This window comes from Pan troglodytes, chromosome 7, assembly GCF_028858775.2.
Source record: "Pan troglodytes isolate AG18354 chromosome 7, NHGRI_mPanTro3-v2.0_pri, whole genome shotgun sequence".
Classification (NCBI taxonomy): Eukaryota; Metazoa; Chordata; class Mammalia; order Primates; family Hominidae; genus Pan; species Pan troglodytes.
This window is the reverse complement of record NC_072405.2, coordinates 155,412,521-155,428,933: the sequence shown is the minus strand read 5'-3', so window position 1 is coordinate 155,428,933 and position 16,413 is coordinate 155,412,521. Positions and strand designations below refer to the sequence as shown.

The 16,413-nt window shown below is 46.0% G+C and overlaps 1 protein-coding gene across 8 annotated transcripts in view; it reads right to left on the bottom strand.

Annotated features, from left to right (window-relative positions):
* C8H8orf33 (chromosome 8 C8orf33 homolog) overlaps positions 1-16,413 on the bottom strand; it is a 24,628-nt gene extending 8,215 nt beyond the window's left edge. For 5 of the 8 annotated variants that reach the window (XR_010159356.1, XR_008536895.2, XR_008536894.2 and 2 more), the window contains exons 1-5: positions 15,871-15,994; positions 15,471-15,782; positions 15,236-15,320; positions 14,939-15,085; positions 14,243-14,366 (exon numbers count right to left, since the gene is read on the bottom strand). Coding sequence is in view for 4 of the 8 variants with exons in the window: in XM_063816746.1 (XP_063672816.1) it covers positions 14,243-14,366; positions 14,939-15,085; positions 15,236-15,320; positions 15,471-15,782; positions 15,871-15,876 (674 nt within the window). In the remaining 4 variants the exon portion in view is untranslated. Of the gene's footprint in view, positions 1-262; positions 935-12,350; positions 14,367-14,938; positions 15,086-15,235; positions 15,321-15,470; positions 15,783-15,870; positions 16,045-16,361 lie in introns of those variants that run through there. The other 3 variants (XM_063816747.1, XM_054657200.2, XM_001160856.8) reach the window with 3 other exon arrangements.

Sequence of the window (16,413 nt, the reverse complement as noted above, 5' to 3'; positions counted from 1 at the left end):
AGAGAAATTAAAAATTCTATAATGTTCAAGGACATGCAGGTTTTCTATTGATCATGTTTCTTCTTGATATTTTTAGGCCCTGGCCAGCCGCAAATGAATAATCTCTATCATCATCATTGTGTTCCTTTGTGTTTTAACCTTTCCTGATTCCATTCTCTCTACCTTTTATTTTGAAGAAGAATAGATACCAGAAAACCCTGTCCCTACCAAATGCAAAAAAAAAAAACCCTAAAATTATAAATATTCACATTGACAAGTCACATTTGTGAATATATATTTTAATTACAAAATTACAATTTTAAACTTTCAGAGGAAGTGGTAGTAATATAAAACAGAGGACATTTTTATAATAAGGAACTCTTATATTTTGCAAATTATTATTCTCTCATCACCAAATAGTGCTACCTAAAGTAACATACAACCAATTTAATAAGTTTAGTTTTAAAAAACACAAAATTACAAAACAATTAATACAATATTTGAAATCATGATGCATATTGCCAGCCTCCCTTCAGGTAAAGTTCTATTAACTCTACAAAAATTTTCTAAATGGCAGATGTTACATTTCCAGATAGCTTTGTGGTAACCAAAAAAGAATTGATTTATTAGCAATTTTTATATCTCATTGAGACAAAATATTATTTGTGATAAATATTGTTACGTATTTAAAACATCTCATGTATTAAGAAATCATACTTTAGATGGGGCCAAGCTTGCCTATTAGAAGCAGCTGTGGCCTGCGGCTCTCACGGAGAGCAGTGAAAACTGCGAGTGAATTCTGCACCTTCAGTTGAGGTATCCAGGTTCTTGCATTGGGACTGACTAGCCAGACAGATTTTTGCTGTTTCGCAGCCTTCACTGGTGATACCTCCAGGTGCAGGAGAGACTGAGGTTACCAGTGTCCAGAGTGGACCCCCAGAAAACCACAGCAGACCTAGGGAAGAGTGGTCTGACTGTTAAAAACAAACAGAAAGCAACAACATCAACAAAAAAGACCCCATAAAAACCCCATTCAAAGGTCAGCAATGTCAAAAATCAAAGGTAGATAAGCCCACAAAGATGAGAAAACATAACACAAAAACGCTGAAAACTCGAAAAGGCAGAATGCCTCTTCTCCTCTAAATGACAACACCTCCCCAGCAATGGCACAGAACTGACCCCAGGCTGAGATGGCTGAATTGACAAAAGTAGGCTTTAGGAGGTGGGTAATAACAAACCACACTGAGCTAAAGGAGCACATTCTAACTTAATGCAAGGAAGCTAAAAATCATAAAAGAAATTACAGAAGGTGATAACCAGAATATTCAGTTTAGAGAGGAACATAACTGACCTGATGGAGGTGAGAAACACAACACGAGAACTTCACAATGCAACCACAAGTATCACTAGCAGAATAGGCCAAGTGGAGGAAAGAATCTCAGAGCTTCAAAACCATCTGTCTAAGACAGGAAGAGAAGAATAGAGAAAAAAGAACAGAGAAGAATAGAGAAAAAAGACCAAAAAAGAATGAATAAAACCTTCAAGAAATATGGGATTATGTAAAAAGACTGAACCTAAGACTGATAAGGGTACCTTGACCCACCACGATCAAGATGGCTTCATCCCTGGGATACAAGGTTGGTTCAACACAGGCAAATCTATACATGTAATTCCTCACATAAACAGAATTAAACACAAAAGCAACACGATTATCTCAACAGATGCAGAAAAGGCCTTCAATAAAATTCAACATCCCTTCATGTCAAAAACTCTCAATAAACTAGCTATTGAAGGATCACACCTCAAAATAATAAAAGCCATATATGACAAACCCACAGCCAATATCATACTGAATGAGCAAAACCTGGAAGCATTCCCCTTGAGAACTGGCACAAGACAAGGATGGCCTCTCTCACCACTCCTATTCAACATAGTACTGGAATTTCTGGCCAGGGCAATCAGGCAGGAGAAAGAAATAAAGGTATTTAAATAGGAAGAGAGGAAGTCAAATTATGGTTGTTTGCAGATGACATGATCCTGTATCTAGAAAACCCCATCATCTCAGCCCAAAAGCTTCTTAAGCTGATGAACCACGTCAACAGAATCTCAGGATACAAAATCAATGTGCAAAAATCGCTAGTATTCCTATACACCAACAACAGGCAAGTAGAGAGCCAAATCATGAATGAACTTCATTCACAATTACTACAAAGAGAATAAAATACATAGGAATACAGCTAACAAGCGAAGTGAAGAACCTCTTCAAGGAGGACTAGAAACCACTGCCCAGAGAAATCAGATAGGACACAAACAAATGGAGAAGCATTCCATGCTCATGGATACAGAAGAATTAATTCATGAAAATGGCCATAGTGCCCAAAGTAATTTATAAAAGAATTCAATGCTATTCCCATTAAACTACCAATGACATTCTTCACAGAATTAGAAGAAACTATTTTACAATTCTCACGAACCAAAAAAGAGCCCAAATAGCCAAGACAATTCTAAGCAAAAAGAACAAAGCTGGAGGCATCACACTACCCAACTTCGAACTATACTATAAGGCTACAGTAACCAAAACAGCATGGTACTGGTACAAAAACAGATACATAGACCAATGAAACAGAATAGAGAACTCTGAAATAAGACCATACACATACAACCATCTGATCTTTGACAAACCTGACAAACACAAGCAATGGGGAAAGGATTCCTTATTTAATAAATCATGTTGGGAAAACTGGCTAGCCATATGCAGAAAACTGAAACTGGACATCTTCCTTACTCCTTATACAAAAAAACTCAAGATGGAATAAAGACTTAAACATAAGACCTAAAACCATAAAAACCCTGGAAGAAAACCTTGGCAATACCATTCAGGACATAGGCATGGCAAAGACTTTATGACTAAAACACCAAAAGCAATGGGAACAAAAGCCAAAATTGACAAATGGGATCTAATTAAACTAAAGAGCTTCTGGACAGCAAAATAAACTCATCAGAGTGAACAGACAACCTACAGACTGGGAGAAAATTTTTGCAATCTGTCTGACAAAGGGCTAATATCCAGAATCTACAAAGAACTTAAACAAATTTACAAGAAAAAAACAACCCCATCAAGGCCGGGCGCGGTGGCTCACGCCTGTAATCCCAGCACTTTGGGAGGCTGAGGCGGGCGGATCACGAGGTCAGGAGATCGAGACCATCCTGGCTAACACGGTGAAACCCCGTCTCTACTAAAAATACAAAAAATTAGCCGGGCGTGGTAGCGGGTGCCTGTAGTCCCAGCTACTCGGGAGGCTGAGGCAGGAGAATGGCGTGAACCCGGGAGGCGGAGCTTGCAGTGAGCCGAAATCACGCCACTGCACTCCAGCCTGGGCGACAGAGCGAGACTCCGTCTCAAAAAAAAACAAAAAAAAAAACAAAAAAAAACAACAACCCCATCAAAAAGTGGGCAAAGGAAAAGAACAGACACTTCTCAAAAGAAGACATTTATGTGGCCAAAAAACATATGAAAAAAAGCTCATCATCACTGGTCATTAGATAAATGCAAATCAAAACCACAATGAGATACCATCTCACACCAGTTAGAATGGCCATTATTAAAAAGTCAGGAAACAACAGATACTGATGAGGCTGTGGAGAAATAGGAATGCTTTTACACTGTTGGTAGGAGTGTAAATTAGTTCAGTCATTATGGAAGACAGTGTGACAATTCCTCAAGGTTCAGCAATCCCATTATGGGGTATATACCCAAAGCATTATAAATTATTATACTATAAAGACACATGCACTGTATGTTTATTTCAGCACTGTTCACAATAGCAAAGACTTGGAACCAACCCAAATTCCCATCAATGATTAACTGGATAAAGAAAATGTGGCACATATACACCATGGAATACCACACATTTATGTCCTTTCCAGGGACATGGATGAAGCTGGAAACCATCATTCTCAGCAAACTAATGCAAGAAAAGAAAACCAGGCCAGGAGCAGTGGCTCACACCTGTAGTCTCAGAACTTTGGGAGGCCGAGGTGGGCAGATCACCTGAGGTGGGGAGTTTGAGACCAGCCTGACCAACATGGAGAAACCCCGTCTTTACTAAAAATACACACAATTAGCCAGGCATGTTGGCACATGCCTGTAATCCTAGCTACTTGGGAGGCTGAGGCAGGAGAGTCGCTTGAACCCGGGAGGCAGAGGTTGCGGTAACCCAAGATCATGCCGTTGCACTCCAAACTGGGCAACAAGAGTGAAATTTTGTCTCAAAAAAAAAAAAAGAAAGAAAAAGAAGAAAAGAAAACCAAACACTGCATGTTCTCACTCATAAGTGGGAGTTGAGCAATGAGAACACATGGACACAGGGAGGGGAACATCACACACTGGGGCCTGTCGGGGGGTGGGAGGCTGGGGGAGGAATAGCATTAGGAGAAATACCTAATGTAGATGACGGGTTGATGGGTGCAGCAAACCACCATGGCACGTGTATACCTATGTAACAAACCTGCATGCTCTGCCCATGTATCCCAGAACTTAAAGTACAACAAAGAAAACTTCACATAAATGCATAAAGTCTAGAACAGCTAATATATTATAATGAAATGTCAACTATAATCCCGGCTCAAAGAGAACACCATGAAACCGTCTGAAACCTGGGAGGCAAGACCAAGCCCAGACAATCATTGCAGAGTGACCCTGAAGAAGACGACAAGCCCTGCTCCAGTCACACCCGGAAGCTGACTGGTCCACCCACAGCTGAAGCATGAGGAAGCTCATCGTGGGATTCATTTTTCTTAAATTTTGGACTTACACAGTAAGGGCTTCAATTGACCTTACTCAAACTGGGGACTGTTCCCAGAGTATTCATCAGGTCACCGAGGTAGGACAGCAAATTAAAACAAACTTTCTGTTCTATAGTTATTATGAATGTATGGGAACATTAAAAGAAACTTGTTTGTATAATGCCACTCACTACAAGGTATGTAGCCCAGGAAATGACCAACCCGATGTGTGTTATAACCCATCTGAGCCCCCTGCAACCACAGTTTTTGAAATAAGATTAAGAACTGGCCTTTTCCTAGGTGACACAAGTAAAATAATAACTAGAACAGTAGAAAAAGGAATCCCCAAACAAATAACTTTAAGATTTGATGCTTGTGCAGCCATTAATAGTAACAAGCTAGGAACAGGATGTGGTTCTCTTAACTGGGAAAGGAGCTACAGAGTAGAAAATAAATATGTTTGTCATGAGTCAGGGGTTTGTGAAAATTGTGACTTTTGGCCATGTGTTATTTGGGCTACTTGGAAAAAGAACAAAAAGGACCCTGTTCATCTTCAGAAGGGGGAAGCCAACCCCTCCTGTGCTGCCAGTCACTGTAACCCACTAGAACTAATAATTACCAATCCCCTAGCTCCTCCTTGGAAAAAGGGAGAACGTGTAACCCTGGGGATCGATGGGACAGGGTTAAACCCCCAAGTTGCCATTTTAGTTAGAGGGGAAGTCCACAAGCGCTCTCCCAAACCAGTGTTTCAAACCTTTTATGAGGAGCTGAATCTGCCAGCACCAGAACTTCCAAAAAGAAAAAAAATTTGTTTCTCCAATTAGCAGGAAACGTAGCTCATTCACTTAATGTTACATCTTATGTATGCGGGGGAACCACTATCGGAGACCGATGGCCTTGGGAAGCCTGAGAGTTGGTGCCTACTGATCCAGCTCCTAATATAATTCCAGTTCAGAAGGCCCAAGTTAGCAACTTCTGGGTCCTAAAAACCTCAGTTATTGGACAATACTGTATAGCTAGAGAAGGGAAAGACTTTATCATCCCTGTAGGAAAGCTTAATTGTATAGGACAGAAGTTGTACAACAGCACAACAAAGACAATTACTTGGTGGGGCCTAAACCACACTGAAAAGAACCCATTTAGTAAATTTTCTAAATTAAAAACTGCCTGGGCTCATCCAGAATCTCATCAGGACTGGGCAGCTCCCGCTGGCCTATACTGGAAATGTGGGCACAGAGCCTACATTCAGTTACCTAATAAGTGGGCAGGCAGTTGTGTTACTGGCACTATTAAGCTGTCCCCATAAAAACGGGTGAGCTCCTAAGTTTCCCTGTCTATGCCTCCTGAGAAAAGAGAGGCATAGTTATAGGAAAGATAATGAGTGGCCCCCTGAAAGGATCATACAGTATTATGGGCCTGCCACACGGGCACAAGATGGCTCATAGGGATACTGAACCCCCATCTACATGCTCAATCGTATCATATAGTTGCAGGCCGTCTTAGAAATAATTACTAATTAAACTGGCAGAGCTTTGATTGTTTTAGCTTGGCAGGAAACCCAAATGAGAAATGTTATCTATCAGAATAGACTGGCCTTGGACTACTTGCTGGCAGCTGAAGGAGGAGTTTGTAGAAAATTTAACTTAACCAATTGCTGCCTACAAATAGATGATCAAGGACAGGTGGTTGAAAACATAGTCAGGGACATGACAAAGTTGGCAGATGTGCCTGTACAGGTTTGGCACGAGTTTGATCCTGAGTCTTTATTTGGAAAATGGTTTCCAGCTATAGGAGGATTTAAAACCCTCATTGTAGGTGTATTGCTAGTAATAGGAACTTGCTTACTGCTCCCCTATGTATTACTCTTGCTTTTTCAAATGATAAAAAGTTTGGATGCTACTTTGGTTCATCAAAAAACTTCAGCACATGTGTATTATATAAATCACTATCGCTCTATCTCACAAAGAGACTCAGAAAGTGAAGATGAGAGTGAGAACTCCCACTAAGAAGTGAAAATTCTCAAAGGGGGGAAATACAGAATGAGACCACCACTTCTCCTGTTGTCCTTCCCAGCTTCTCCCCAATCTCCCCTTTTCCCTAGTTTATAAGGCAGGAGAAAAGGGAGAAAGCAAAAAGTTGGAAAGACACAGAAGATAAATAGCTAGACGACCTTGGCGCCACCACCTGGCCATGGTGGTTAAAATAATAATAATGTTAACCCCTGACCAAAACTACCGGTGTTATCTGTAAATTCCAGACATTGTATGAGAAAGCACTGTAAAACTTTTTGTTCTGTTAGCTGATGTATGTAGCCCCCAGTCACGTTCCTCACGCTTACTTGATCTATTATGACCCTTTCACGTGGACCCCTTAGAGTTGTAAACCCTTAAAAGGGCTAGGAATTTCTTTTTTGGGGAGCTCGGCTCTTAAGACATGAGTCTGCTGATGCTCCTGGCTGAATAAAAACCCTCTTCCTTCTTTAATCCGGTGTCTGACGAGTTTTGTCTGCGACTCGTCCTACTACAGGGTGACAGTAAGTGATGCCAAACCCATGAAAAACAGATGGACCTAGAGTTGGTAAATTTATCAAACGTAATGAAGAAAGTAAATGAAACTTTTTTCTTTTCTTTTCTTTTTTGAGACGGAGTTTCACTCTTGTCACCCAGGCTGCAGTGCAATGGCGTGATCTCAGCTCACTGCAACCTCTGCCTACCGGGTTCAAGCCATTCTCCTGCCTCAGCCTCCCGAGTAGCTGGGATTACAGGCGTGCGCCACTACGCCTGGCTAAATATCGTATTTTTAGTAGAGACGGCGTTTCACCATGTTGGCCAGGCTGGTCTCGAACTTCTGGAAGTGATCTACCTGCCTAGGCCTCCCAAAGTGCTGGGATTACAGGTGTGAGCCATGGTGCCCTGCCTAAAAGTAGATGAAACCTTTTAAGATGTTGAAGAAAAATATGCAAGCTGCAAAATTATCTTGTAAAGCAACCAAGAAGAATACTTTAAAATCCTCTGTGAGGAAGCAGCTCTGCTCTAAGAATGCTTAAAGAAGAAAATCTAAGGTTGCCAAAAATCCACTTGTTAACTTGAGGTCATAGGATTTAAATAACATTTTAGAGAGCCAGATATCTCTGCACACATTACAAAATAATATTGGTAAGTATGAACAAGCTTCCAAGGGAAATGGAACCTGATGATAACCATGCTAAGTACAGAGAAGCCCTTAGTTGAGTTCTGCCAGGTTAAGGAAGGGTTTGAAATTAGAGGTGATGGAGGGATTATAGCAGAAGGCAAACAATGATGTTAGTGACAAACAGCTCTGCAAGCCGAATCTGAATCTATGACCCCAAACCCTAACTTCACCTAATTTCTAACCCTTAGACCATCATCCCTAACACCTAATCTCTAACACTAACCACATCACTGACCCAAAACTAACTCTAACCCAATCCTCTCACTCTAAAACCTCACCTTCACCCTCTAACCCTTACTCTATCCCCTAAGACTCACCCTAAACCCGCCATCACTCTCTAATCCTCTCCATCACCCTCACCCTAACCCAACCCCAACCTGATCCTCAAGTCAAACTGGGACACTTAGGCTGGACAGACCAAGAATGGGTGGTTTTAACAGGGCCCAATAGGGAACCCCTGGAGGAAGAACCATGGATACCCTAGCAAAGGAAAAAGGGGAAGATCTGCCCTAGCATCTCCTTTACTCAAGCACTCCAAACTCATAGAAAAAGATTTGAGGAGCAAAGAGCCAACCACCAATGGGGGATGCCGGAGGGGCAGCAAGGTGATAAGATCCAAAAGATAAGGACAGTCCTAGTCCAATCATCCCAAGTTCCTAGTGGACAGTTAATTTATCGGCTCATTCTAATATGGAAGACCGAACATCAGACCCATGAGGCATCTCACAAGAGACAGGAGTATTAGAAGATTTAGTAAAAGCGTGTTTAGGTGAAATGTAAATGCAACAGTGTTTTCATGGGCACATAACAAGATAGGGCTGGGTAGTGGGGGAAAGACCTGGTCTGAACTGTGAAGTGAACCAGGCTTCTGTTTCCTTGAGATGCAGAGTTCCAAAACCCCTTACTTGAAGCTCTGCATCTGGGTTGTAAATCAAGGAATCTTTTTGAGATCAGACATTTCCTTCCTTCTGATGATTTCTAACAGCAAAGTGGCTGTCCATGATTTTAATAAACAAGGATTCTCAGTGGGAAAACAGACACTCAATGGGGTCATTATGACACTTTAAATCTGCAGTGACCATGCAGGAAATCTGTTTCCTAAATCTGTTACCTCGGCCTGATGAATGATAGGGCAGAGCTTTCTCACACAAAGCTGATGTTTACTTTCCTGGAAGCCAGTTATGCTAAGATCTGGAGGAAGAATAATCCAGGCAAAAGGAAGAGCAAGGTTGAAGACCTTGAATTAAGTCCAGTTACCCCAGGAGCAGAGGGAGACAACATCAGAGAGGCCGTCAGGAGCATAAACATGTGCAGGCCTAGGCAGGGCCTTGTACATCAGCCTTCATATCATATCCTAGGTACAGTGAAGTCACTGAATCAGAAGACAGTGATCCAACATACATGAAGGGGCAGTCTGGCTAACACAGTAGGCAGGGTAAGAACAGTCATTAAGTAGAATGAGCAGCAGTGAGGATAAAGAAAATGTGAAATACTTGAGATTTATTTTGAAGACAGATCTGATATGCCAGTTGAAGTATTAAAAGTATATAAGTAATCCCAGCACTTTGGGAGGCCAGAGTGGGTGGATAACCTGAGGCCAGGAGTTCAAGACCAGCCTGACCAACATGGAGAAACCCCATCTCTACTAAAAATACAAAATTAGCCGGGCATTGTGGTGCACACCTGTAATCCCAGCTACTCGGGAGGCTGAGGCAGGAGAATCACTTGATCCCAGGAGGCAGAGGTTGCAGTGAGCCAAGATTACGACATTACACTCCAGCCTGGGCAAGAAGAGTAAAGCTCCTCAAAAAAAAAAAAAGAAAAAAAAAGTATGCAGTGCTGGAGAGACAGCAATTGAGGATGACCGAGACTGATTAGGAGGAAAGGAACCAGGACTCAAGGGAGCCTGTGACTCTAACCGAGTCTGATTAGGAGGAAAGCGACCAGGCTTCAAGGTAGCCTGTGAGTCTAGCCAAGTCTGATTAGGAGGAAAAGAAACTGGCTTCAAGGGAGCCTGTGACTCTAGACGAGTCTGAGTAGAAGGAAAGGAGCCAGGCCTCAAGGAAGCCTGTGACGCTACCCGAGACTGAGTAGTAGGAAAGGAACCAGGTCTCAAGGGAGCCTGTGACTCTAACCGAGACTGATTAGGAGGAAAGGAACCAGGACTCAAGGGGGCCTGTGAATCTAACTGAGTCTGAGTAGTAGGAAAGGAACAGTGCCTCAAGGGAGCCTGTGACTCTAACAGAGTCTCATTAGGAGGAAAGGAACCAGGTCTCAAGAGAGCCTATGACTCTACCCGAGTCTGATTATGAAGAAAGGAACCAGGCCTCAAGGGAGCATGTGACTCTGAGTCTGAGTAGTAGGAAAGGCACCAGGCCTCAAGGGACCCTGTGACTCGAACTGAGTCTGATTAGGAGGAAAGCAACCAGGCTTCAAGGTAGCCTGTGACTCTAGCTGACTCTGATTAGGAGGAAAAGAACCTGGCTTCAAGGGAGCCTCTGACTCTAGCCAAGTCTGATTAGGAGGAAAGGACCCAGGCCTCAAGAGAGCCTGTTACTCTAACTGAGTCTGATTAGGAGGAAAGGAACGAGGCTTCAAGGCAGCCTGTGACTCTTGCCGAGTCTGAGCAGGAGGAAAAGAACCTGGATTTCAGGGAGCCTGTGACTCTAACCGAGTCTGAGTAGGAGGAAAGGAACCAGGCCTCAAGGGAGCCTATGACTCTAAGCGAGTCGATTAGGAGTAAAGGAACCAGGCCTCAAGGGAGCCTGTGACTCTAGCTGAGTCTGAGTAGTAGGAAAGGCACCAGGCCTCAAGGGACCCTGTGACTCTAACCGTGTCTGATTAGGAGGAAAGCAACCAGGCTTCAAGGCAGCCTGTGACTCTAGCCGACTCTGACTAGGAGGAAACGAACGAGGCATCAAGGGAGCCTGTGACTCTAACCGGGTCTGATTAGGAGGAAAGGAACCAGGCCTCAAGGGAGCCTGTGACTCTAACTGAGTCTGAGTAGGGGGAAAGGAACCAGGCCTCAAGAGAGCCTGTGACTCTACCCACATCTGATTAGGAGGAAAAGAACCTCGCTTCAAGGGAGCCTGTGATTCTAGCCGAGTCTGATTAGGAGGAAAGGAACGAGGCTTCAAGGCAGCCTGTGACTCTTGCCGAGTCTGAGCAGGAGGAAAAGAACCTGGATTTCAGGGAGCCTGTGACTCTAGCCGAGTCTGATTAGGAGGAAAGGAACCAGGCCTCAAGGGAGCCTGTGACTCTAACCGAGTCTGAGTAGGAGGAAAGGAACCAGGCCTCAAGGGAGCCTATGACTCTAAGCGAGTCGATTAGGAGTAAAGGAACCAGGCCTCAAGGGAGCCTGTGATTCTACCGGAGTCTGATTAGGGTGGAAAGGACCAGGCATGAGAAAACCAGGCTGTGGAGAGATATCGTTGCGGGCCTCATTACCAGGCTGAGAATTGAAAGCCTCCTCTCTGGGCTGTTCAGGTATCAGAGCCTCTGTACCGGGCTGCATGGAAACAATTTATAGCCTCGTTTTCAGGCTGCCTGATCTCATTCTCTGTCTGCAGGGTGGCAGCGTTGACAGGGTGAGGAGAAGCAGGGGGGTGCGGCCACAATGGTTGTTGGTATGTTTCAGCTGAGTTTTGCTGGTTGGGGGAAATAAGTTCATTCGGGTCAGTTAAAAGATCATCATAAAGCGACAACGGGGGTGCGGTAGCCTCTTGCATACGTGGTGGCGGCACAGGCATGTCAGAGTGGAATTCCGCCTGTGAAATTATGGTCTCAATTTGTGCAGTATCCTCAGTGGAAAGAGAAGTGAGAAATTCCTCGCCCTCCTCAGGGAGAGGAAAGAGGGATCAGTCTCCATGCTGTCCTCCTGAGTCTGTAAGGAGTCTAGGACAGAGCGAACCGAAGCCCAGATTGGCCAAATGGTGGGTGGAATAAAATGTCCCCCTTTATGAGCAATTTTGAATTGTTGGCCGATCTCATCCCAATCTTTAAGTTCTAAAGTTCCCTCAGTCGGAAACCAAGGGCAAAGAAGATTTACAACCACAAATAGTTCAATTAACTTTTCAGTAGAAACTTAAACCCCTCCTTTAAGAAGAGTTTTTATACAATTTAAATAAGCCGAGTACTTAGTACTGGCTTGTACCATGGTGTCCCCAGAATACTCTGAGTGCTCACGCTTACCACCAAGCTTACTAACAGCAATCCTCAGGAATCGCTTATCAAAATCCTCCGCTGAATCCCGCACTCAGGGTGAAACCTCACACAGCGAGGGAGAGCCCCACATCAGAGCGCCAGATGTAGGGTCCAGCCCCACAGGGTCAGTGGGTTTTCTCCCCATGTGCAGAGATGAGAGATTGTAGAAATAAAGACACAAGACAAAGAGATAAAAGAAAAGACACCTGGGCCTGGGGGACCACTACCACCAAGACGCAGAGACCAGTAGTGGCCCCAAATGCCAGGCTGCACTGATATTTATTGGATATAAGACAAAGGGGCAGGGTAAGGAATGTGAACCATCTCCAATAATAGGTAAGGTCACATGGGTCATGTGTCCACTGGACAGGGGGCCCTTCCCTGCCTGGCAGCAGAGGCAGAGAGAGAGAGGAGAGAGAGAGACAGCTTATGCCATTATTTCTGCATATCAGACTTTTAGTACTTTCACTAATTTGCTCCTGCTATCTAAAAGGCAGAGCCAGGTATACAGGATGGAACATGAAAGCGGACTAGGAGCGTGACCACTGAAGCACAGCATCACAGGGAGACAGGCCTCCGGATAACTGCCGGCGGGCCTGACTCATGTCAGGCCCTCCACAAGAGGTGGAGGAGTAGTCTTCTCTAAACTCCCCCGGGGAAAGGGAGGCTCCTTTTCCCAGTCTGCTAAGTAGCTGGTGTTTTTCCTTGACACTGATGCTACTGCTAGACCATGGTCCACTTTGCAACAGGCGTCTTCCCAGACACTGGTGTTACCGCTAGACCAAGAAGCCCTCTGGTGGCCCTGTCCGGGCATAAGAGAAGACTCACACTCTTGTCTTCTGGCCACTTCTCACTATGTCCCCTCAGCTCCTATCTCTGTATGGCCTGGTTTTTCCTAGGTTATGATTGTAAAGTGAGGATTATTATAATATTGGAATAAAGAGTAATTGCTATAAACTAATGATTAATGATACTCACATATAATCATGTCTATGATCTAGATCTAGTATAACTCTTCTTATTTTATATATTTCATTATACTGGAATAGCTCGTGCCCTCAGTCTCTTTCCTCGGCACCTGGGTGGCTTGCCACCCACATAGGCAGTCATGCCATTCACTGAAAAGCAGAAGCCAAAGGGAAACCGGAGCCTAATCAAGTGTTTTAAACACATCAGGTTTGAAATGCCTATGAAGCACCCAAGTGGAAATGCTGAGCAGGCAGCTGGGCTCCAGGTATCAATCTAGTCTGGGAACTGAGTTTGGAAGACACCAGCAAACATCAAGCCACCAATGAGGATTAGGTCACCTGGGGATTCCCAATTCCATGGAACAGAGGGCCTGAGACTGAATGGCCAACATTTAGACAAGAAGTCTGCCAAGGCTCAATCCAGGTCTCAGGCCAGAACTGTTAGCGCAAGAAGCTCCTTGCTCCTAAGAACAGAGCCTGGCCTGGTAGGTGCCATGCTGGTTCCCTGAGGCTGATACCTGCTCAGGAATGAAGGCAACATGCACAAAGGTACCAGGTGAGGGACTGGACCCAGGGATACCACACCCCTGCATCTTCTGTACTTCCTCTAACATAGGTGGTCAGCATACTCTTTCACTCCTTATCCAATTTTATCAAAAATAGAGATTAGGGCAATGTGACATAACAGCATTAAGCACTAAACCATTTGACAGGGATTCCTTTCAAAAGTGAAAACCAGTGTACGATTATACAGCTTCTCCACTAATCTTTGTTACCAACAGCCACTTAATCTAATCCTAAAGACTGAGTACAATATTCCTTCTACAATACTTTGAACACTCACTTCAATTTATTGCATATTTTCTAAATGCACCTCTCTCTCTCTTCTGAAAGAGAGAACATTTCATCAGAAAACGAACGGGGTCTTTTGCCTATCTGATGGTCTCACACCTTCACAACAGCTACAAATCCTTGGACCAGCCAGGGACAGACCAACTCCAGGGTTCTCTGACAACAGAAGTCCTGGAAATGCTCTGCACTCAAAACAAACCGCTACACCACCCCAAGGGAGGGGGATTGTTTCAGGTTGGGGGAGACGCTAAAAGAAATTGAACCTAAACTCTTCATCAGGCATGTCCAGAGTGGCTTTGGCTCTCCATATAGGGCGAGGCCTGCAGACCCTTTGGCTCTTCTTTCTGGTGGCTCCATCTACAGGTTGCACCTGGGCTGAATAAGCAGCTGTCAGGGGGAGAGAAGCAGCGTATGTCAGAACTGAATAATAACAGCTAACATTACCTGTACAGTTATGTTTGCCCATACAATTCTAACCACTTTGCATAAATTAACTGATTAATTCCTCAAATTTGTAAGGCTGATATTACTATCATCCCCCACTTAGAGAGGTTCAGTAGTTTGCAAAGGGTGTTAGTACTACTATGTGGTAGATCCAGGATTTGAACCTAGCTGATCTGGCCCCAGGAATTGCACTCAAACTGTTATGGGATATGGCTTCATTGCTAGTAGAGAAAGCCAAGACACAAAGACATGAGGCAGCTTTCCCCAACCCAGGAGCAGGACCAACATAGGACCATGCTCTTTCCCACTCCTCCCAGGACCTCCCCGCTGCTTCCCAGGTTCAGTCCTAGGAAGAGGAAAGAAAGGTCCACGCTGTTTCCCTGCTCCCTCAGGCTTCCCTGAGCCCATCTCCTTCCCCCACCAGGCTTATTGCTCTGGGCCTTCTTCCTTTCACCCCCTAGACACTTCCTCCTTAAGTTAGGCCTTCCTGAATCAACCAGTGGCTAGCTCCTCACCAGCTCTGACAGCCCGCAGGGCCTCAAGCCGTTCGGCTTCCATCTGAGCCCTGTAGTCTCCAAACAAAGAGTGCATCAGCTGCCTCTTCCGGGGCAGGGGCGTTCTTTTGCTGCGCAGGGTTCGGATTGCTCCAATAGCCTGCTCTTCTGCGAATAAAAATAAAGGACTAGTGAACACCTCTATTACTTACCTCCTACCACCCCGCCGCAAAGGCAACAACTCCATACTCTGCCAGCACCTGCAGGCCAGGCAGTGCCACTGTTCACATCCCCCAGCTCTATAGAAGGGTCCCTTACTCTGTTTCGGGGTGGGTTTCTGCCTCTTGAGGCCCAGCTCCAGTTGCTCCACACACCAAGCCAATTCCTGGGCCAACTGTTGTGCCTGTGATGGATTTGGGGAAGTGGCTGTGAGAGGGCACTGGAAAACCATAGCCGCCGGCCCCATCCCATCCCCCTCCCCGCCTTAACTCCGCGGACCCCAGATCACACGTGCCCGTGGATTCCACCCTTCCCGACTGAAGCCCGCCCTTGCCTGGGCCTCAGCGCTTAGGGGAACTTCTTCTGGGGCGAGTTTCTCTGAGGCCTTCTCGCCTCCATTTGCCACAGAGGGCCTGTTCCGGGTTTTCTTCTTATTCTTTTGTTTTTTCGACGCTGTGCCGCCTTCATCGCCTAACGGGTGCGCTCTGGAGTCAGCGTTACTGCACGTAGGTTGCCCTGGGCAGAGACAGACAGTGGAAGGATTCCGGACGCTGGAAACTGGGCCGGGAAGCCGGGGTCTGCGGGACGCGCAGGGAGTACCCGGGCCTGGGGCCGCCGCTGCCTCCCCAGCAAGATGTCCCGGGGCCTGGAGAAAGGGGGGTAGCACGAGGGTCACCGAGAGCCGCCAACAATGCAAGGCCCAGCCACCCGCGCGTCTTCTCCACACCGCTCACCGCCATGCGCCGCAGTCGCCACCGGAACTATGCGGGGCGCAGAGTCCGACGCCGAATTCCGTCCTTCAAGAACGCGCCTGCGACTCTAGGTTCCGCGGGACGCGGGCGGGGCGAGGGCGCGGACGGAACGACGGCGGGGCGCGGGGCGGGGCGGGGCGCGGGGCGGGGCGGGGCGCGGGGCGGGGCGGGGCGCGGGGCGGGGCGGGGCGGGGCGCGGGGCGGGGCGCGGGGCGGGGCGGGGCGGGGCGCGGGCGGGGCGGGGCGGGGCGCGGCTGGGGTGGGATGAAGCTGGGGCGAGGCGAAGCTGGGACGGGCCTGGGAGGAAGCTGAGATGGGGCTGGGGCGAGGCCTGGGGGTTCGGGGAAGAGGCTGAAGAGGGGTCTCGGAAGAACCCTTGTGAGCGAGTGATCGCGGGCACTGACTACGTGCCCGGCACCTTTCCGGATAAAAGTTCAAAGCTCTCCACAAGGGTGTGTCTTCTCAAGGCTCACCTTTTGGTGGGGAGGGAAAAGCAAGTAAACAGCACATGAGCAGCTATGGCGC